The sequence below is a fragment of the Telopea speciosissima genome, chromosome 3, assembly GCF_018873765.1.
Source record: "Telopea speciosissima isolate NSW1024214 ecotype Mountain lineage chromosome 3, Tspe_v1, whole genome shotgun sequence".
NCBI classification, from domain to species: domain Eukaryota; kingdom Viridiplantae; phylum Streptophyta; class Magnoliopsida; order Proteales; family Proteaceae; genus Telopea; species Telopea speciosissima.
In genome coordinates, this window is record NC_057918.1 from 13,659,999 (window position 1) to 13,682,594 (window position 22,596).

Below are 22,596 nucleotides of genomic sequence, written 5' to 3' on the forward strand. Positions count from 1 at the left end.
AAGTTAAAGAGAAGAGCAGAAAAAGACTCCAACCCAGCATGTAGAAGTGACTAAGTGAGATGGGTTGTCATGTTTTATGGTAGGTGACTAAACAACCACCTAGAGCTGACATGGCATCTTGTACATTACAATATGCATTTAAGGGTCATCAACCATGTTTCCTCCTGATTTCATAGGCCAACCATACCCATCCATTTACTCTCAGAATTTCAAAGCAGTCCAACTAATATAGATATCTTTTCTCTCAGGCAAAAACTCAAACACAATACCCAATAGAAGAAAGGGACAGAGGTGAATGGAATACAAATTGGCTTTACCAAAGTATCAATGGGGATATCAGAGTTTAGCAATTCCATCTATCAGATATCAGCAACCATTTAACAATTAATATGACAAGAACAACCACAGATGCCCTTTTCCTGAATCAATTCTTACTAAAGCCAGTGTGAACTATATGGAGAAAAGAGTATAAAGGATACTATAGGTTCACATTATCCAACATATGGAGCTTAATCTCAGCTCTTCCAACTCAAATAGACTACTAATTCATACTGATAACTTTTATCAGACAGAGGTACATTGGAAGATGAAAACATAAAACTGAATTATAGTATTTTAAGTTTCAAAGTGAACAGATTGATAAACCTGAAATGTGCAACAATAGAAATTTATTCAGATTGGAAGGGAGGAGATAAAAAGAAAGCTTTAAGAGCAGCACTAAGAAAACTGCTACTTAGAAGCTTTAAGCAGGAAATGGAATTGTTGCCTTTGTAGAGAGTGACCTTGAATCTGTAAAGAATTAATGAAATAATATCCACCAACCTGTCTGTACAATCTTGCATCTCTTGAGAACAAAGTCATAATCAGGTTTCTCAGTTAGAGATCAGACCCACAAAAGGTTCATGCTTTGGGTTGTTTCTGACCCACCATGGATTGAAGTCCATGTGGCCACTGGTTTCTTCTTCAACAGGAGCAGGGAGATTGAGATCGAGAAGATCGCGAATCTCAGGAAGCTGTTGCTGAATTACAATGGTCTGATTGCATCTGTATTCAGAGCCACCAACCAAATGGGATCTCTTGTGGCCACCCAAAGCTTGACCTGATGCAAAAACCTTGAAACAGATTGGGCACTCATGCCCTTTGCTCTTCTTTGAACCATAACTTGTCTCTGCTACATCTTGCTCCTGCTCCTCGATCAGAGTCTCGTTGCTGCAAGACTTGTTATGCTTACTGTCAGCTGTTGGATCAGGAGAAGCATCTGTGTCAATGCTGTTTTCACTGCTTTCGATCTTCGAAGCAAAACAGCCTTTGACCTTCTTATGGCTAGCCCTGTGTCCTCCAAGAGCCTGGTAAGAATGGAAAGTCTTGTTGCAAGTAGTACACTCAAACCTGCTTCTCTTTTGAGTTTCTCTGCAAATTCCAGAATCTGAAGCATCATACCTCGTCTTCTTGCCAGAATTTCCCCTCACTTCAGTATTGTAAGCTTCACTTCTGCTTCTCTTTCTTGAAGTATATTTCCCAATCTCTGAATCAGCTCGATCCATTCCAGCTTCCTCAATGGAATCGTTCCCAAATTCAACTTCAGAATAGTCCAATGTACTTTTCTTACGATTATGCTTCCTGTTACTGGAGAAATCCTTCCCCAATTTAGCTCTATTTTCAAGCTTCGTATTCTTCAGTTCATCATCTCTAAGAAACCCATCAACAGACACTTCGGATTCGACCTTCTTAAGGTCATCCCTCAAGAACCCAGAATCAGTACCCTGTAATTCAGATCTTCTCCTCTCGAATCGAGCATTTACAGAATTGGAAACAACAGATTCTAACTTCTTGTCTCTTGGTTTCTTCATCTTTAGACTCTTGAGAGTCTCATCCCCGTCATCAAAGGCAAAATTTTTACCTCCCTTTCTAGGAATTCGCTTATCCAGAGCTGACGATCTAGTTCCAGCTTCTAAAACCATAGAATTATTATCGGAAGACTCTGCAACAGAATTCACTCCAGCCCAGTGACCCACATCCCTAGAAAGCATCATCAAACACATGGCTACCTCTTCTTGTTCTTGCTCAATTTCCGAGACAGAAGAAGAAGCATTGGCAACAGAGAAAGAAGACGAAGCAGTAGCAGTCTTGTACCTCATTCTTCTAGATCTTCTCCTACGCCTTGGAGCAGCACCTTCGTTGTCGGATTGGCTATCCATGACAAGCTTCTGGTTCTCACTAATCCATGAATCATCCTCTAAGCTATTGTTAGAGACCCTTTCCTTGTCCTTCTCAGAGTGACATCTCATATGACCAAAGAGAGCTTTCCATGACTGAAATCCTTTACCACATTCTTTACAAAACTTACCTTGTCGATTCATTCCATCGTTTGAATCCGAAAGCCTCCATGTCTTCTTGGGATTCTCTCTGAGACCATAACCAGCATGACCATTAGCTTCGAAGCCCATGAAGCTGCTACTGTTGTTGCTTCCACCATTAACTGAAACTGAAACTGCCTTGCGCTTGCTGAGCTTCTCTTCTGTATCAGCTAAATTCATGGTCATATGAGACCTCATGTGACCTCCCAAGGACCTTCCACAAGGGAAGCTCTTTCTGCAGAACTTGCATACATGCTTTTGCTCTTGATTTTCCTCCATCGATTACTTCACTTAGAAACAACCAAAGAGAGTCAAAAGAAGAACAATACAGATCAGAAAACAAAACCAGAGCTAAAATCGGATGAACAGACACAAACCAGCAAGAATGCTTGGATTTCTTGATCTCATTCCATAAAAAAACTACCCAAATGCTGAAGAAGCAGAGGAACACAGCAAAACCCGGATCACAGAAACCAAAGTAAGAGCCCGAATCTGATACGGCAATCAAAACGGATCGCGTCTTTATTGCTTTTCAACTGATCAGAGGAGTACCCATTTCGGATTGAAACAAGATCTGAATAACGAAATCCACTAAATTTGGTCTCTGCCCTCACACTCTGTATTGGGTAGTTGAAATTTACAGAGAAATCTCAAATTTGAAGCGATGTGTCTATGACCTTTGTTGCTCATGATGGCGATGAACAGGCCAAAGCATAAAAAGAAAAATAAAAAATAAAAATTAAGAGGAGGGAGAGAGCTTTCCCCTCTTTTTTCTCTTCTATTCTTCTTGGACTTGGAGTGGTGCTATATTTGGAGGAGAAATCCATGCATGGAAGCAAAGATCAAAAAAAAAAAAAAGAGGAAAGGAAAGATAACAGCACGTGTACTCAACCAAGAATCCTACGCCATACCATCCAACGGTCAGGATTTCCCTAGATTAACCATCCCAAGATGTGAGGAGCCCACTAAAACTAACAGCTCCTAACTATTTCTTCCTTTGTCTTGCTCTTAAATCTCATTAACATGGAACTAAATCTCGGTCGAAACTCGCCGAAATCTGAACTCGGATCCTCTCCAGCGTGCCAGCCCCTCCAATATGCATCTAATAGCTGGAGTCATCCAGGCACACACCCCAAGACTTTCAACAGTTAGATGCACGTTGGAGAGGAAATCTTTGAATTGTCTCGATTTCAGGCCTGGCCAAAACAAAACCTAGGATCAAACTGAAACCTAGGGTTGCTAGGGAGGCCCAAGATTGAAACCCAACGTAGAAACCTCGAAACTAAATCCGGCACATCTTGATTTCGCCAACCGTTATTCTTTTTTGACTTTCGCAAAATCCCCTTGTTTCTTTATTTACTTTCTCACTTAAGTCCTAACCTTACATATTTATATGTAACCATGGTCCACGAGATAAGCTAAACCAAATTTAATTACTAGTATTCTTTTAAATATTAATATTATCATAACAATAATATATAGTTAAGTGTGGGGAGTTTATTGGTTTAGTAAGGACTTTGATAGCAATTAAATAGATCACTATAGACTCATATTTCATCTTTGATTATTTTAACGGATATATGGTCTCCTCTAGGAAGTTTTGACTTTTAAGACTCATATTTCATTTTTGATTATTTTAAGAGATATTTGGTCCCTTCTGGGCAGTTTTCATATCAAGTTTTGTGATAAGAGTTTTGATTCTTTTTCTTTTTTATTTTAAAATATGGGGCTACGTTTTCGGTCTCGGGAGGGTATCTGGGCACAGGCTACGCCCAAACACATGGGACGGGACAGAAACGAGGTTTGGACCATTCAGGGGTTGGGCAGTCATTTTGTCCACTCCCATGTGTCTAGGCGCACCCTGCACCCCCTAGTGCCGAGAACTTTATCCCTTAAAATATATAAGTTTGTGATAGTTTGGGCAACATGGGCTGGGCCGGCTTTAAACTGTTGTAAGGCTAAAGGTTAACTGTCTTATTTGCAGGTCCCTTTTTTTTTTCTTTAATTAAAGCTAGATTGGATTTTATAAATATTTTTTTGTCTTTATTCTGCCATTCTCTCTGAATCTTTTGCTCTTCAGCAAAGCAACCCTTTCTGTGGCTGAGCTGGACTTGAACACACTTCTTAATCTGTGCTTTTCATTCCAACAAGATCTGAATCGTTTCTTGTTTATCAAAACGAATCTCATATGTTATTGGTGACACCTAATCTCCTAATCTAGGAAGTACTGTTCATTTTTTCCCAATATCGATGGTTTCGCTCGTTAGAGAGTGGGTCGAGGAGCCTTTGAACTAAAATTTTTTGAAGTCATTTTTATGGAGGGCAGTTTTGTACTTTTAAGAATTGGGGTTTCTCTATATTGTAATGTGCAAAATCCTATATATAAGGGGGTTATCTCGGGAGATGAGGTGTGTGAAGATTTGTAATTTCTTCGATAGAATAGTAAAAATCTAGTTTATCATGGACCACGTAAATCATTGTGTTCTATATGTGTGATTCTCTTTCATTTTTTCTTTTGCCATCGTTATTTTGCTGAGTTGTTAATTATTAACACTTGAGAATTAACTTGTGTCATTTTCTTCTTCTGTCTTCTTTTTTTTCCCCCCTTTCTTATAATGCATGAACACATAATGGGTATGGATGTGTTCATGCACTTTGAAGTGTTAACTTATTCTGATCTTAAGCATTGATTAAATAAGAATCTTTATCTTAATATGAAGAAAAAGCTATTGTGCTTTCTTTAAATAAATTTGGCTCAAGTGAGGGATTTACTTCGAAATTTTGTGAATAAATGTATGAAATCATGCATTATAATTCCAATGCTTTGGATGTTTCTAGCAATATTTGTGGGATTTACATCCCCATACAACTATAATAGTAGGATATTGTTTGTTGCAATCTAGAATCATAAATTACAATTAGAATAGGGAAAACGCATATCGTTCACCGTTGTTGCATTTTTGTGGTTCCTCTCTCTTCCTCCCTTTTTGTGTAATTCTGCACTTCGCTAGCCGTGGTTGGAGCTGGAGAATCCAGCCCAACAAAACAAGGGGTGTTTGGGTCATTTCACAGGTGAACCCTTGTGAAATGACCAAATTCCCTGTCTTTGTTGGGCTGGATCCTCCAGCTCCCGCCACGGCTGGATGAGAGCCAGGTCCGTGAGCCATGATTGACAATTACTTATAGTGCAACTATAGAAACTCAAGAATTTTCTCTCTTCTTTCCCTTCAGTGTATCTTAGCAATGGAATCAATTAATCAATACTGATTGTGAGAGAGAGGATCAAGAGCCCTCAATTCATAGACACTCAATGCAATCCTCCCATCAAAGAATGCAATTTGGTTAGGATTCTAATTCCCTTACCCTTAAGTGGATATTGAATAAGTATCAAATACTTAGAATCCAAGATAGTGTACAAAACCAAAACAAAGCAATGAGATACCTAATAGGTCACTAACATTTAATTGGTCATATGGTACACACTAATGCGATAAAATCAGGTCACTTCAAATCAGTTCGGCCAATTTGCCCCAAACAAGAATTGAGCCAGCCTCCTTACCTGGTTCAACTACAATCCACTCTGGATTTTATCACATTGATTTGGACTTGTTGAGTATGTCTTATATTCCAATGATCTGAGTGTGATGCAAATCCAACCCGACCCAACATATTTTGTAGCGTGACACGAAAGGAGAAAAAGTTGAGATTTAGTTCGTGATGCAGAGGGTTGACCCGGCACTTTTCTCTCATTCTAGGGTTAGACGAAATAACTTGTCTCTTCATTTTTGCTTAGTGAAAAGTTTATCGCTGCTTTTTCCATAGATGAAGGTTTCTCGTGAAACTAAACCACGTAAATCTGTTTGTGTTTACGATTATCTTAATTATTGTTTTCTTCGATCCCATATTTGATCATTTTATGCGATTCCGTTCTAACAGGACTACTGAATCGAGTTTTCATCCTCTCAAGGGCGGTGCACCACCTAATGCACTTTACTTGTGCATTGAATTTTTAACTGTTCATAAGTGAAGTACCCTGTCCGATACACTTTGAGGGGATAAAAATTCCTATTGAACCAGTGTTTGAGTAAATATTGGGACAACTATCTGAATGAATCAAACAGTGCAGCCACTTTTGGGTTTAGGGGTTTTAGGTTGAAGGTTTAGGGGTATCTTAATATCTTAGGGGAGGGTAGCATACTAACATCACACGTGGAAGGACCTGAATAAAGGACAAAAGGCAGCCACTTGGAACAGATCCAAAACGTGTATTGAGAAATTCTCTTTGGGTCCCACTTTCGAATATTCCTTTTTCACATTAGTTAAACATGGCCTACTTCCTACAGAGAAACTTCACTAATTAAGAGTTTTAATTAGAGCCCTCCATTAAGTTTTATATTGTTTAAGGGACACTTTGACGTCTAATGACAAGTAAGTAAAGTAAAGGTTGGCCACTCCTTGTCCTCTCCCATACCTTCCTCTTTTTTAACATTATTAAGTTTAAGACTAAAGCTAAGAAGATGCCCCAACCTTGGTTTTATGCTTTAGTCAAGTCCTTAACCAATTGCTGCTATTCTCATCACTTCCAACATCCATCCACCACCCACCAATCCACCATTAGTCCATTACACTCACTAGTCATGTATTACTTTCACTTTCCCTTTCCCTTTCCCTTCATGGGTTCTTCTTCTTTTTTTTGCAAGATCTAACTTCCCACATTTCCCCATAATCACTCATTAGTTTATCTAATGTCGCATATATAAAGGACAAGAAATCACTGCTTGGTTGCGTGGTCCTTGTACCAACGTGGGACTAATGAGATCGTATGTAGGAATATCAATATGGATGAGATTTTTTTATTTTACCAGGGACAAGATAGTAATGTCACACACTTCAGTGTCTGAGCGTAAGGACCACGCGATCAGCTATAAATAGAAAGAACCCAATACATTACCACATCCAAACTTTCTTTTCCTAAGTTGTTGAGTATTGTCATTTCCAGATTCTAATTAAGTAGAATGTAAAATTTAATTTTGCGTCGATGACTGGGTAGGCCATTTGGATGTTGAAACCCTGTCCCCGTAAGAGGGGTTAGAGATAAAATATTGGAGTTATAGTTTGGATTAGAGATATATAATCAAGCCATGTGTCTTTCTACGCTCGACGTGTCACCAACATATGGTACTTTTATTTATTTATTTATTTAATCTTTTCCCCTTGGGCGGGACCACTAGTCAGGCAGTTAGGGTGTGGCTTGGTTGACCCTAATCAGTAATTTAAAGATAATAATAGAACTAAAGTTAATACTAGTTAAGTAGATATTAAGCTTAAATCAATTCCTTGCTTTAAACTTTGGTGGTTAGGTATCCCAACTCAACTGCTTGGAGTACCAAACGCTATCACATATCTCACTAGCTTCCCAAATAAAGTAAAAAACTAGCCTCTGCAGCCACAAGTATACACCCTAGTATTTGGAGGGACTATCCATTTCAGTTAAAGCAGAGAATTGAAGGAAAATGAATCCATCAGTTGGACTAAATCTCTCTTTCTCTCCTCCAAACAAAAAAAAAAAGGGGCATTACCCAATATTGATCCCGCCTATGCGGAGTCCTGGGAGGAATGGGTTTAAAGACGGTACTAAACTTTAGTGTTTTTTTTTTTTTCTCAAAGTGATCACCCTCAAGACTCGAACCCAGACATTTATGATTTATCTTGCATGAAAATTTTCTTGGACTAATGTATAGTTAAGATTTGGGACTTAATTGACCAATAAATTGAGGGGGGGGTGAACTAAGGTGGTAAGTGTTGATTTTCACTTGGGACTTGGGCGGAAAGGTTGGGTCTAAAAAGAGATATAAAAACTAAATGTGCAAGCAACTACAAGGCCACAATCCCATTTTATCTAAGCCCTAATCATAAAAGATGCATGTGTTCCTTGAATAGTAATAATGGAGCATGTGTCTTTGAGCAAGTTCTCACCAGCAATGCTTGTGAAGTACTCAAATAAGTCAATGAAATTCAGATCTTTTTATGTTTTGTGGGCCCAAATTCTACCTTGTTTATGGGTTAGATGAGGTGGTATTGGGCAAGAACTAGAGCACTACCACTCTCATTCTTGTCTTTTGCTTCTTTGCTTCTTTAGTTCAACTAAGGCTCTTAAAAGCATATGGATTTAAGAATCAAATGCTCTCCACTAGGAGCAAAAGTATAGGAGAGCCCCTCTCTAGTTCTGCAAAAAATGCTGATGGCCCCTAGTTCTTTCTTTTTTTAGTTAGTTTCTCCAGCCAAGATTCCCTGATTTTGTCTGGAAAAGGGAAAGTACAATTCCACCTTTCAAAGAGAAAGATGATCTGATTACATGACAAAGAGATTTCTCTTGCTTAGTTTTGAACTACACACTTCTAGCTGTTTCAAGATCACACTAATTCAATCAAGTTTGGTTCTAAATTTGTAGCTATTAATGGAAATTTTTTGCTAACAAACAGTTTAGACCCATTAACATGAGATTAACCTCTGGATTGTTTTTGGTTGCATAGAACCAGTGGACATGAGTTGAAATTGGTGGGTGATTAAGGATACAAGAAGCCTAACAACTCAATAGACTATTAAACAAAACACCAAGTTTCAACTAATAAAATAGTGGTCAGGACCGGATATAAAAGGCCCACTTATTAGATTAATATAGACAATCTACTTTAATTTATAAAATTAATAATAAAAAAATAGACCAAAGAGGATTTTGTGTTAAGTTGCTGTGTGGAATAATATAGCAGTAAAGGATCTCTCAATGGTGAAGTGAGCAAGGAGCATGACCATGTTCAAGTCTTCCAAAGCACTTGTATTCCAAAAGAAAATTATAGAAATCTCTCAAGAGCTTAACGGGAAAGAGTTTTCTCATTTTCTGTCTGGGAACCTGGCCCCTGTGCTAGTGCAAGGGCCAATGGGAGTGCACAAGAAAATATCAAGTGTGGAATTTCTGCCTTTCATGGGGGTTCGGCAATCATTTCACACCATGATGTGTCTGAGTGCAGGAGCTACACTCTCAGACATAATCCATCTTCCCACAATTTTATTATATCTTCAATGATAGACCCACAAGGGGGTGATCACATTTGGTCCCAGTAGGAAAATGCTTGCTTGGGAAAAAATTTCCTATGCTGCCAGTGTGGGAAAGAATCTTCACGCACATCAATGGCTGTCTTAAAAATGGCATAATACATATTTGACTATTCAGAGTAGGAGAGTGAAAATAATTTCTTTTAAATAAAAACTATCTGAAAGGGATATTGCACTCTGACAGCATAGAAAAGTTTTTGAAGAGAAAATTTTGGTTATTTTAAATTTTTAAGAAGATTATTGAGAAATTTATAACTATAGACCCAGTTTTCTTCTGCCCCATTGAAGAGAGTTCATCCACCACTTATTGGAGCAATGCCAAGAGCATTTTGGACTTTCACACAATAAAGGGAAGTAATTATGAGATCACAATGATGGGTGAACATTCATTGTGGGTGAAAGAAACATTCTCCTATAAATATTATGATTTTTATAAAGAAATGGAGCATTTGGATCTGCCATATTTTAATTTTTTACAACAAAAAAAAAGGGGAGAGTTTTCGTAAGCCATGTATGTGAGAGGGTAGGAGTTTCAAGGCATTAATTAATGGGTGGGACCGTGGGGGCTTATGACTTTTCCAACTCTTTGTGAGAGGGGACATGACCGTGCATGCTTACACGGCCGTGTATGAAAACTTCCCCCCCCCCCAATAAAAAATAAACTTTCATAAATTTATGTTTGAGCATAAAATGAGTAACAATCGGGCTGATATAACATTTGCTACTTCAATGGGCCGGTATCACGTCTTCGCTATCGCCCCTCGTTCCTTCAACGTAGACCCAAAAATTCATCATAAATGTATTGTTCCAATATTAAAACTTTTATTAAAGCCTAATAAAAATTAACTAATAATTAATGATTAAAAATAGAAAATAGACTTCTGATTTTTGCAAGCTTCATTTCATCCATTAAAATTATAAAGGGAAAAAGTTCTCTGTCCAGGAGTGTGGCCTACGCCAGCACTCCCATGAGTCTATCTCTCTCTTCCCTATGTGAAAAGACACGTATACCCCCTTGTTTTAAGGAAGAGAGAGATAGACACATGGGAGTGCTGGCTTAGGCCACACTCCCGTACAGAAAACTACTTCCCAATTATAAAATACACTACTTGTTTTTGTAAGCTTAAATTTCATCTTTGCCTTAAATCAATCTTCAGTTCCTCAAAATAATCAATTTTCAGTTACGAAAAGAGAGAGAGAGAACAAATTAAGATTAAGGGTAAACCGAAGAACAAAAGCTTTGAAATATACATTTCACTTTGCTCTTATTTAATTAAGAGAGATCAAATTTTTTTATTTGGGGGGGGGGGGGGGAGGGGAGTTGAGAATCATCATACTCTATGCTGATTCCAATCAACATGCCCTTCTATTCCTGTCATGCGGCGGTTCAAATAAGGATTAAGTGCGCCCCAAATGAGTATCCAATGGCTGGGCATGTGCCAGGATATGTGCCTGCATGCATCCCGACACATGCATGATCAACTCAACCATCGGATGGTTCATTGGGCTCTCCAACTCATTGGAGAGGATCTGCACGCTTCAAATAAGTTGAAATTTTGTAACTGAGTAGATCCCAAGGTGTCTTGCAAACCCTAAACCTTAAACCCTACCTGTCAAATTTCAAATCAACCCAACTATTTTCTTTATACGAAAATATTAATTTTTAAGCCATTTTACATATTTTAACTCTATTTCGGAGAAAGGTAGAATATATATATATATATATATATATATATATATATATATTTGTAATAAATTATCAATATAATTACCACTTTTTTTTTTCTTTTTTTTTTTGGGGTTAAGAAATCTAAATTAGAAGTCGAGGAAATTCTTAGATTTTAAAATTTTGATTTAGGCAATCTGCTCAAGAAGGTTAAGCAATTATATTGTTGAATTCTTTTATCCGGGTATCTCTGGTGGTACTCCTATCAAACTATCCATCTTTGGAGATCAAAATTTTGGGCCTTAGCCATTAATTAGTTCTTCAACACTTGAACTTCAAGGATACAGTTTCCCAAGGCTAGAATGAATCTATTCCATCCCTCTTAAATCTCGTATAGCGCAGTCAAGCTTAAGAATATGAAGCAGTTGTCGGAGTTGAACAGACTTGAGGTCAGCAAGGATCCCTTGAATGAGCCAGCTTGTTAACCAAGGATTCTTATGCGAGAGAAAGAGAGGGAGAGCTTTAAAGGAAAGGAGTCAAAGATATGTTTTTTTCATCAAATGAAAACAAAGCCCTAGGTCAAGAGGCTTCAATGCTCACTTCTTCAAAACTTACTGAAAGATTAAGGAATCACTGAAGTCTAAACATCTGATCATTACTAAGAAATAAATGCATCAAATGTGGCCTAAAAAACAGATTATAGTAAAAGGAACAATTTCTTATAATATATAGCTTTCATTGACAAAAAGAAAAAAAAGGGTCAAATTAGAAAAACCCCCAAGGTCCCTCCAATAATAAGTCAATTGAGAATCAATATATACGCTTCCTAAGTAAATGACCCGAACCCGCTGTAAAGAGATACAAAGTTGTGGGAAGTGGGTGTTTTAACCCCCTTTGAAGATGGTAAGAAGTTGTGCAATCCAGAACCTGCCGTTAGATTCCTAGGAAGCACCCTTAAACAAACTCTAGGAAAACCAGCCACCTAATAAAACACTTTTTTTTTCTTCTTTTTTTTCCTTTTTTACAGTAAGGCAGGGCTTCCATTTTCCACAGTATGAATGTACAGAAACAAAAAAATGGTACTTCACCTACTACGCTACGCTCAACAGAAAAAGAATTCTCCTGTCGACCCCACCACCAGACCACAATACGCTACGGATTTTTATTTTCTCTTTTTTGATAGAGAGATCACCAACAGTATAAAGATGCGCCTACCTTGAATGCAAGGAAGGACAAGGCACTCTCAAAGCTATAAACTAGCTGATTATGCTCTTGCAATCTTTGCCCTTGTTATTCCATGCTTCCTCCCCAAACACCTCTTCAATCATACTGCATGTTGGCAAGAAGTCAACATCATTCTTTGTACCGGTGAGATATCCAATGTCCCAAACTTTAGCATCACATGACTCCAAACAATATCCATGTTCGGCTCCACCACTTAAACCACCATAGGTGCTTTGGGAGCCCTTCTTGTTACTATCGCTCTCCGCTCGACTCTCTTGCATTATAACCCCTGCATCAACTGGACCGCAGGAATCAGCCCCACTGTGTTGACACTCATAGGATGTACACGAGTCATCTTGGACATCATGATCTTCCCCACCATCCTGTGGGTGTGTTACTACTCCAAGCTTAAATGAAGGATTGAAGCTGCTGCAACCATCAGGCAATTTCTCAATACATGCTTCTGAAACATTCTCCACGTCTCCCTCATCCTCTTCACTAGCAGCACCCTCATCACCCTCCACATTATAATCATCGTCATTATCATAGATCTCTTCTCCATCCTCCTCATCATCCTCATCATTAAAATACTCTTCATGGTGGTCCTGATTATATCCAGGAACCTCTTGATCAACTAGTGACTCCACTGCAGAGTCCTCATAATCCTCTGTTGTTCCAAATTCCTCACCATCATCAGTTTCCTGCCACTCATCATTGTCACTGTCAACGTTCAGTGGGATGGTTCTGTTCTGCTCGGCTCGCTTCCGTAGCATAAAGACATTGAAATAGTAGCTGACAAGGTCCTTTCTCATCCGAGAAGGGAAGACAACTGAGAGATGGTCCCAGAAGTTCTTGCACAAAGATGCAGGATTGGAGAAAACAACCTGGTGGAAAACCCGCTCTTCCTCTTCACTCCATCTCTGTGCTACCTCTTCTCCCATGTCACAGAATCCCAACTCAACAAATTTCTCCCAACCCAGAGTTCCTTTAAGCCTTTCCCTTGCTTCCTTGACATGCTGTCTCACACACCTGATGGAACCTCCATCTGGGCAGGTGCAGTCCCCTCTACCACTTCCAAATTCATTACCACTGTAAGATGGTTCCGAGTCATGCATGGGAATGATACAAGTGCCCATCAGCTTCTCCCCCTTGTCATCATCAATCAATATGTCTGAACATGAAGACTGTTTCGAGGAAATTGGATCAGGCTTTGCTAAATAACTAGAAGCTTTCTTGACACCCCAAATGCCCCATGCAGGAACATTTGCTTGATGATCAGGTCCAACAGGAACTGGTTTTCGAGGTGGATAATCCAAAAGCGATGAATAAATCTCATCAGACTGAAACACCACCCTTGCAGCATAGTCGGGTTTGGAGAAATCAGGGGAGAAAGATACCCTAGCTGCAGTCTCTGACCTGTAATTTTCTTCACTTGTACTGCTGGTTACCCATGACGAAGTAAAGATGCTGAGAGGAGCAGTTGTCTCAACCTCCTTATTAGCCCCAGCACACAGTTCAGTAATGGTTCTGTTTACAAGCGTCTCATAACCTTGAGCTTTACTGAATTCAGCGTCAGCTTCACCTTCACCAACTTCATGTGAGAACCAAGTCAGTAAGTGTGCCAATTTCATAGGTAAATAACAAAAAAAACACTATGACAGGCAGTTGGGATCCCCCAAAGTCTAGCCTAGTATAAGCCACCATTCAACTGTTCCTGTAGGAAGATCCTCCCAGGCCAATAATGAGTTCCTCAGGCACAAATGAACAAGTAATCAACCACAATCATGTGGATTACCAGATTAAAATCCGACCATTGCACTAAAGAGACCAGTGGGTCCATTAAGTCTTGGACTGAGAAATACTAATTGTATTCAATGAATGGTGGCACAATCCCACTGCCTGTACCAAAAATATGGCACTGGAAATGTAAATGACAGTCAGAAAAAGGCGCCATCTTACCTGAAGCTTGAGGCTTCTGAGGGATATCATTCCAGGGAATAGTTTCAACAAACGAGGGCAGTTGGTTACTGTAATCCAATCGCCTTGGATGCTTAAAAGCAAATTCATAGGACTCCTCATCACCAAATGGTCGTTTATAAACCATGTTGAACTGCAAAACAAGGAGGCCAGACAAATTTCGGATCAGTTAATGCAAAAGGACCCGTAACATAGGGCTCTGTCATGCCTAAGAGAAAGCATGACTTGCATTTCAGTCTTGCATATCACAATAGCAGAACAGATACAGGACATATAGAAGAAGACAAGGTTGAAACAGAACCATAGGCTACTGTAAAAACATTTGCTTCTGGATGGTAAGCCATGGAACAGACAACGCTTTAGTAGAACAGTTAGTAAGTTCCGCTATCCTCCCACTGATAAAGAAGATCCTAACATTCCTGGGTACAAAACAAAGAGTTTTGTAGCTTCTAACTCCATTACTTTCAAACTCCAATCACTTTTGTTAGTTTTTGGAAAACCATTTGTGGATTTGAATAAGATAGATCAATTATGAGATTTTGTAACATCTTCATATCCAAAGCAACGTATGTAGCACCCAAGTGACAAAACATCAAAGACATCTATTTTAAGCTGTCCTCAATTTTATACTTTGTTTCAATACTAATTTCCAGCACTTCAGACTCCTACAGCATGTAAAAACCACAGATCATAAAGATAAGCGAAGGGCTTGAAGTTTGACTACTGAACACCGATTTAATAGGTTATCCAAAACATCCCCTTCAATTGATTCATTACTTCATATCACACACCCTTTTCATTTCATCTCCTTTTTCAAGTCTGCATTTGCCAACTCGGACTATTGAAGGAGAAATTCAAATGGGTATCAGAGATCCTACACCCTGCAGAATGCAGAAGTGAAGAACTAAAGTTCATTATATCAAAAAATGTCTAGATGGCAGATGCAGCAGGAGTTAATTACATAATTTAGCACATATTCAAAAGGATCTGTTCCTATCAGTTGCAGTTTCATGAATATACAAGGAGTTATACAATCCTGGGTCAAAGTCTGCCCTACAAAATCCACTACTATAGATGAAAATACATTGTAAGTGGCACCGTGAAAACACTTTCGAGCTAAACCAATCAGGCTAGTGTTCTTCCAAAGTATAGTTGATGAGTGGGTATGGTAGGTCAAAGAGCTAAATAATTGCAGCAAGGTTTAGCTTCTCAGATGACTAAGCTTTAGAAGTCGCAAACTTTTCTGATAATCAAGATCCCATCTGTCCCTTATTCGTTAAGTTTCAAACAGAAGTAAAAATTATGTCTACCAATATCATCAGTATGTGAAGATAGGTGTCAAACAGATACTTTACTCAACTACTTTTTCATCAGATTATACCACTCATATCTTCAATACAAGTTGGCCACCCATACAGTGCAATTTGAGGAAAGACAATCTCCTCTTTAAGAACATGACACAGCTACAACCTCCAATATGGAGCACACAGCCCTCAAATATCAATGCTCAAAATCACTTGCAACAACACAAACCAGAAAATTTGGTACCTTCCCAATTAACTTTAAGAGAGTGATGGGCCAGTCACTCAAGGCAGAATGCCTTCACAATTCAAGCCAGAATATCAGCCTAAGCAGGTTTTTAAAATATGAACCAGACCTCGATAACCCAGGTAAATTAATGCTAGCACTTGAAAGTCAAAATGAGCCCAAAAAAGATAATATAATAATGACTGATTAAAAATTTATTCGAAATAATATGTCAATATCTTATGTCAAAAACAGAAGCCAATAGTTTCATGCAATCATGCAAAACACTCCCCCCAATGGATACAAAAGGTAATCATTGACAAAGAGTTACCATTATCAATTAAGAACACTCATTTTCTCATTATAAAAACTAGACCCACCAAATGCACTGAACAAGATTGGTCACCAAATGCAATGCTGAGAAGATTGATCACCAATGCAATGCGGAACAAGATTGATCAACTGAAGCTAAACAAAAAATATATATATTCTAGAGTACCAATACTTGATCTTTCTCCATGATGCAAAAGGCAACCAATCAACTTAACACGTCAATAAATCTAATTTACGAGTCTCATGGCATGCAAATATGGACATTGAGACTACGGAGATAAGAAAGCAGATATTCTCTGAAATGCCCACGACAACATAGTAACTGATCTTCTAACGGTTTGAAATGATAAAAAACATGATCAAATAATTACATTTGTATTTGCAAAACAGAGGTCAAAAGCAGAATTTTACCTTCAAAAAATATAGTCCGATTAAAAAGCTTCAGACAGGCGAACAAAGAAAACCAAAAGAATATCAAAGATACCACACTATATCCCAAATTCTCACGGACAAGAAGATGTTTGAGAAGGAATCACGAAAAGCGAACGTGATTTCTCGAAGGGAATGTACGATCTCGTAAACCGATTCACGAGGAAACGAATGGAATGATTTCTCCGAAACCCTAACCCTAGATACTAAAGAACACCAAAGAAATCCACAAAATTACGCCCGATCTAAAAGAGAATACAATAATTCACCGAAGAATATACCTATCTCCCCTAAGATCTGATAATCAAAACCCCATGCACGAATTCGAGAACGCGAAACCCTCAAAATTCAAGATCGAAATAATCTAAAAAATTAGAGCCGATCGGACGACAAAAGTAAGAAAAGGGAACCAAAAAAAACGACAGCGATAGTTCGATCGACCGCCAAAGGATGGCAGATCGGCGGCGAACAGAGTGAGATCTGAAATTTTGGAAACCCTAACCCTAGAATCAGAATTACGGAAGGTTAATAGCTGAAATTAGAAACAATCGGGAGAGGATGATAGAACTTGAGCGAAAACGTGATCTAATTGATGATCGAAAGAAAGAATCGGTAAGGAATCTAGCTCGAGATTAGATAAATTTGGAAGAAATTGAAAGAAATCTGCAAGGGAAAATAAAAAAGACGAAAAGGGTAAAGTAATACTCCGCGTTTTAATAGCTGCCGGCCCGAGGTTACATACCCGGCTATCAACCACCGGAAGAGAATCCTTTTCACACCCAATCTTGCATCATTAAAACCGGCTCGTTTTATTCGATAATTACATAGGATACCCCAACCCCCGGTATAGTGACCTTAGTTAGTAAGTTCGGGAACGGCAATTGAACGGGAACGGATACGTACGGCAGTTAAACGGATTAGACGGTAATAATACTTTTCAAAAATCCGGCTTCATAAAATGCATACGGTAATAATATGGTACGCGTTTAATACGGATATAATACGGCATAGACGGCAATAATACTTTAAAAAAAACGGACATATATTCATTATATAACATGCATTCACCACCTAATAAACAAAATAATATCATGATTTTATTAACTAAAATAAACACAATAATATAATATGCTATATAACATCTCTAAGATTATCATTTAACATACCAAAATATCAATAATCTACAAGAAATGAATGTAGATTGTCTGAAAATGACATGAGCAAGTTGAAAGACCAGAGAAACAAGAGGAGAGTACAAGACTTAAGTGCCGCTTTGTTGAATGGAGATGGCGAGGATGATTGGAGATGGAGGGCGGCTACTTTTGCCTGCTACGGTTGGATGTTCAACGCAAATCGAAAGGGACGAAAGGGAAAGTGAAATCGTTTCCCTAAATTCTAATCTTTTGGATAATTTTTTTTTTATAAAAAAAACGTATAATACGTGTATTATTCGAGTATAATACGTGTTTGCTTAAAAAACACGTTTTTTATAAAAATACGGGAAAATACGGGACGGGAGTATTATACGTTTAAAAAAACAGGAACGCGTATAATACGCGTATGATACGCGACTTTACTAACTAAGATTGTGACTGCCCATGTATGGGCTATACTCTATAGCACCAGGCCTTTGGGTGTGCCCCAGAAAGGTGTCAAAGTTCAGCCCAAATAATATATATAATAGTAAATTACTCAGATCTCTCCTGATCTTTCTGACAAAATCTCGTATGTGTTACCGACAATTATTCAAATCTCCCCTACTGTACAAATTTTGTATCACTTAACCCTAGTCTGTTAGCATTTTAAAGTTAATTAATAGCTAGATTTTATTTATTTTTTTATAAGAGTTAATGGCTAAATTTGAAAATTCGATTTTTAATTGATCCTAAGAAAATACCTGCATTTAGGAAGTTACCAATTTGCCCTTAATAAATTTCTAATTGAATCCCAATCCCATCGTCATCTTCTACCTCCCAAAACCTCTCAACTCAATCCTAACCTGCAAATCCGATCGATCCACCCACCTCCCATGGCGCACAGAGAAAGGAATGGGTAAATCCCTGCCAACGAAACCCTAAGGAAACCCTCGTTTTTCTCTTCTCATCCTTTTTGGTAGTGGTATCCTTATCTTCTTCGACTGAAAACCCCAATGGAGATCTGGTAAGACCTTTAAATACTATCTTCTAGCATTTTTGCTCCATATATTAGATTTCATATCTAGCCATAAACTTCATCGATCATTATTACTATTGACTATCATATTAGATTTGACTGTTAACAGTTGAAACTTAAATATTTCCTATTAATTTTAAGGGGTGTTGTTCTCTGCACCGCAACTCAGCCTGCACCCAGACACATAGGGGTGGGCGCAATGACCACCCTGCCCCCCTGCACAGGCTGCCCATGTGCCTGGGTGCAGGCTGCGCTGCGGCATAGAGAACATTCTCCCTAATTTTATTCTGCAAAATATCGTCTAATTGTAGCCTGCAGGAGTCATCTCAAGATGTTAACCGTTGAAGTAGCATATGTCTCTCTCTGACTTGCTCCAACATTTATCACCATTGTATTGCCTTTCATCATTTTTGTGATGGTTGAAAGGCAATAATTTCTAAAATTCTTTGATGGATGTTACCACAAAGTGAAAAGCTCAAGGCATTGGGCATCATATGGTTGATGTGGGTGTTGAAATTTGACATCCTTGGCCAATTGAATGGTTCTTTGGTCCTGTATCCATCTAACAGTTGAATGTCACTGCACATTGATCCACACTTGGCTCAAATGAGGAGCCCATGTTGCCAAGCTTGGTAGTGTGACTTATAACAGGTTGATTTAGTCTTAGCAATATTCTCTGATGGTTGATGATAGCATGGATTTAGGGTTAGGAAATGCGAGCATGATGTGTGAAAACTTACTTACAAAACGGGTTAAAGCTTGCTGGAATGCTAGGGAGTGCAGGTATAAACAAAATAGATGTGCAAATTTGAAGTAGGGAGTGACATTCACCTAGATGGGTTGAAGTTTTATTGGAACGAATAGTATCAGGAAGTAGAAGGGAGAGATATTCATTGGAGGTAAAGTTGCAGCCGTCAGAGTGATTACTTCTTGGCCAGTGATGGATTGAGAGAAGTTTCAGTTGTTGGCGGTGAAGTTGCAATCGCCTCTTCTTCTTTGACTCCTCTCCCCTCTCATCTGCTCATTTGAAATGGTGTGGATAATGAAAGAAAAACCAAGTTTTGATTGTTTATATGTAAGGGAATTTTTATCACAATAGGTTTGCTACTAGTACCATTAACGGATTGGGGTTAAGTGATATGAAGTTTGTATAGTAGGGGAGGTTTGAGTAATTGTCAGAGACGCAGGTTAAGGGAGGTTTGAGTATTTTTCGCGACATCATGTGTATGGGCGCAGGAAATACATTGTCTCTTTTCTTTTGATTTTATTATCTTATAGATTTTGGAACTTGTCTATATTTTATTATTGGGAAAAAGTTTTCTGTCCGGGAGTGTGGCCTATGCTAGCACTCCCACGAGTCTATCTCTCTCCTCTTTATGTGAAAAGACACCTCTGTCCCCTTATTTTAAGAAGGAGAGAGATAGACACATGAGAGTGCTGGCCTAGGCCACACTCCCGTACAGAAAACTGCTTCCCTTTATTATTTTATCTTTTCTGTTCTAAATATGGGTCCTAGGTGATATATTCCATCTTCAAAACAATTATTGGTGTACGGTGCAAAAAATATACTAATTTTAAGAATTCTATGGCTCTATCTACATTGCAACCCAAAAAGGGAAACAGTTTTTTATCCCGGAGTGTGGCCTACGCTAGCACTCCCATGTGTCTATCTCTCCACCTTAAAAACAAAGGGGCAGAATTGTCTTTTCATATGGAGACTAAAGAGATAGATTGTACGCCAGCACTCCCGATAGAGTTTTTTTTCCCATATAAATAAATAAAAAATAAAAAATCGATGGAGTTGATTCTTTTCATTGTTCATATTCTTCAGTCACAGCTATGCCTTTTAAACCCAACCGACTACCCGAGGGCCACCCTACGACTCCACCGTCTTCTTCCGGAGGGTACCCTTGATTCTGACGGCACCCTTTATCCCGGTGAGTAATTTTTGTCTTCCTTTTCTTCTTCTCTGGTAGTCCGATCTGTTTCCAACCCCCACCAGGCCACCACCCCATTTCCCCCCTTTATTCCTCTTACTATTATTCTTTACAAACTACAAATCACAGTTCGAACGGGACGAATCGTGATAATATTTGAACGCAACGCATCGCTGCCATAGTCCAATTTTGCCGTTGTCGTCTTCCAAGGTTGCACCAAGGGAGGACACATTGCAGCTTCTTCTGTTTCGACACACGCACGAATTGCAGAGTTTTAGTTGCAGGTACTTTTAATTTTGTCTGGTATGAAGAAATTCGGACAAACTCATGACTAGTTTTAACTGTTTTAAGATTCTATAGTTGGTTCCCATTAGGGATGCATGTTAGAGTTAGACCAGAACAGTTGGAGAAAGCACCCTCCAAAAAACACTGAAAGCTGAATTGCCATGGGCTCTAATTCAATGCCCACCGTTTTTATTGGGTTCAAATCTATCGATAAGTGAAGGCACGAGACTGGCAGCCGATTCTTTGGAGCTGCTGATATCCAATCTGAATCTTCGATCCAGACAACCATTTTCCTCTTCGAAATCTTCATCCATTTATCCCTTCTTTGGTCGTTTGAATTCATATGCTTATGTCTGCAGTTTCAATGTATTGAGCTTTATTCAATTGTGATATGGATCATTTTTACTTCTCTCGTGTCTTCCTTTCTGATTTTTGTTTGTTTTTTATTATGTCATTTTTTTAAACCTCTTTGAATGCAAACTAGTTGCTTCATTACCGAGAGAGAAACAACCAAGTTGCTCACTGACTCAGAAGCAAACCATTACATTATGACCTTTTGTAGAGAAATATGCTTATTTAATATATCGAAACAATACCCCCAGCTCTTCATTAATCACATTATTGAGTCTGGAGCCATTATGAGTCTCAGAACATTTATGTAGAAATAGCTCTTGCATGTCTTAAGAGACTCTTAAAATGAGTTGGAAAGAAAATATCCAAAATGCACCAAAATTATAATTTTTGTTCTCTATCTTTTTTAAGTGGTTTCTGCAAGTCTATAGTTTTTGAATTTACTCTCTTTCCCTGCCCCCTTTCTCTTACTCACTAAGTAGCAAAACGCACATGTACATATGTGAGCGCAGAAAATGGAACAGGGAGGAACTTAGGGTTTTATTATGTCTAAAAATCAGTGGCATTCCGTGCAACTGAATTCTGAAGTGAAGACAGAATGAACTATTACCTACATGTTATTGTGGAGAGATTTCAGTTGGGGACAAGGCAAATGTTTATGTCCCTCAATGAGCATTTTATTTTAATGGATCAATTATAAAATTATATTGATCAGTGTGAGAGGTAGCCCTTTGCCCCTTTGGTTATATAGTGCCTGATTCAAATTAAAACTAGGAATTTGACATGTTGTTTTAGAAATTACGAGGGTCACTGCAAAATGTAGACTGTTCCTTTTCCGAGATTAGGCTTTTCCTGTTATTTGGGGGAATTCAAAGAAGATTATATCCGTAAATATCTATTTTCACCTTTCTTGACAGTTTGTCTGTTTTATGGTGAAGAATTTTAATGTTATACGAATTTATAATGACAACCAAACATTTGTCAGTGTGTTACTTTATTGATGTTTTGGGAATATCTTAGACTGGAGGTATGGTGAGTCCTCTATTTCCTCTCTTATCTAATGTACTTTCATTCTATCTTGATTTAGTAGAATCCATCTTCAAGAAAATGCCGGACGAAAGTAATTTGAAAACATGGGTATCAGACAAGTTGATGACTCTTTTGGGATATACTCAGCCTACGGTTGTCCAGTATGTCATTGGGTTATGTGCGTACCAAATTTTAT

At 38.4% G+C, this 22,596-nt stretch overlaps 3 protein-coding genes across 7 annotated transcripts in view; 1 reads left to right on the forward strand and 2 right to left on the reverse strand.

Annotated features, from left to right (window-relative positions):
* Nucleotides 1–579: 579 nt before the first annotated feature.
* On the reverse strand, nucleotides 580–22,574 carry LOC122656150. Of its 3 annotated transcripts, XM_043850605.1 has the most exons (5): nucleotides 22,457–22,574; nucleotides 9,538–9,540; nucleotides 5,559–5,571; nucleotides 1,821–2,620; nucleotides 580–1,784 (listed from the first exon to the last, which is right to left on the reverse strand). In XM_043850605.1, the coding sequence occupies exons 1-5, from the start codon at nucleotides 22,466–22,468 to the stop codon at nucleotides 873–875; spliced, it is 1,740 nt and encodes a 579-aa protein (XP_043706540.1). In that variant the 5' UTR covers nucleotides 22,469–22,574; the 3' UTR covers nucleotides 580–872. The 3 variants fall into 3 exon arrangements, with proteins under 3 accessions (XP_043706540.1, XP_043706538.1, XP_043706539.1); XM_043850603.1 differs by having other exon boundaries at nucleotides 580–2,620; XM_043850604.1 differs by lacking the exons at nucleotides 5,559–5,571; nucleotides 9,538–9,540; nucleotides 22,457–22,574 and having other exon boundaries at nucleotides 580–3,142.
* LOC122656152 lies at nucleotides 12,346–17,402 on the reverse strand. 3 transcript variants are annotated; one of them, XM_043850607.1, is made up of 3 exons: nucleotides 16,613–17,402; nucleotides 14,320–14,478; nucleotides 12,346–13,951 (listed from the first exon to the last, which is right to left on the reverse strand). In XM_043850607.1, the coding sequence occupies exons 2-3, from the start codon at nucleotides 14,462–14,464 to the stop codon at nucleotides 12,393–12,395; spliced, it is 1,704 nt and encodes a 567-aa protein (XP_043706542.1). In that variant the 5' UTR covers nucleotides 14,465–14,478; nucleotides 16,613–17,402; the 3' UTR covers nucleotides 12,346–12,392. The 3 variants fall into 3 exon arrangements, with proteins under 3 accessions (XP_043706542.1, XP_043706543.1, XP_043706541.1); XM_043850608.1 differs by having other exon boundaries at nucleotides 12,346–13,936; nucleotides 14,320–14,470; nucleotides 16,609–17,402; XM_043850606.1 differs by having other exon boundaries at nucleotides 14,320–14,470; nucleotides 16,609–17,402.
* LOC122656149 (pre-mRNA-splicing factor ATP-dependent RNA helicase DEAH1) overlaps nucleotides 22,416–22,596 on the forward strand; it is a 32,157-nt gene continuing 31,976 nt past the window's right edge. Inside the window, exon 1 of the mRNA XM_043850602.1 lies at nucleotides 22,416–22,578. Coding sequence (XP_043706537.1) covers nucleotides 22,479–22,578 — 100 coding nt within the window. The 5' untranslated portion in view covers nucleotides 22,416–22,478. The remainder of the gene's footprint in view (nucleotides 22,579–22,596) is intronic.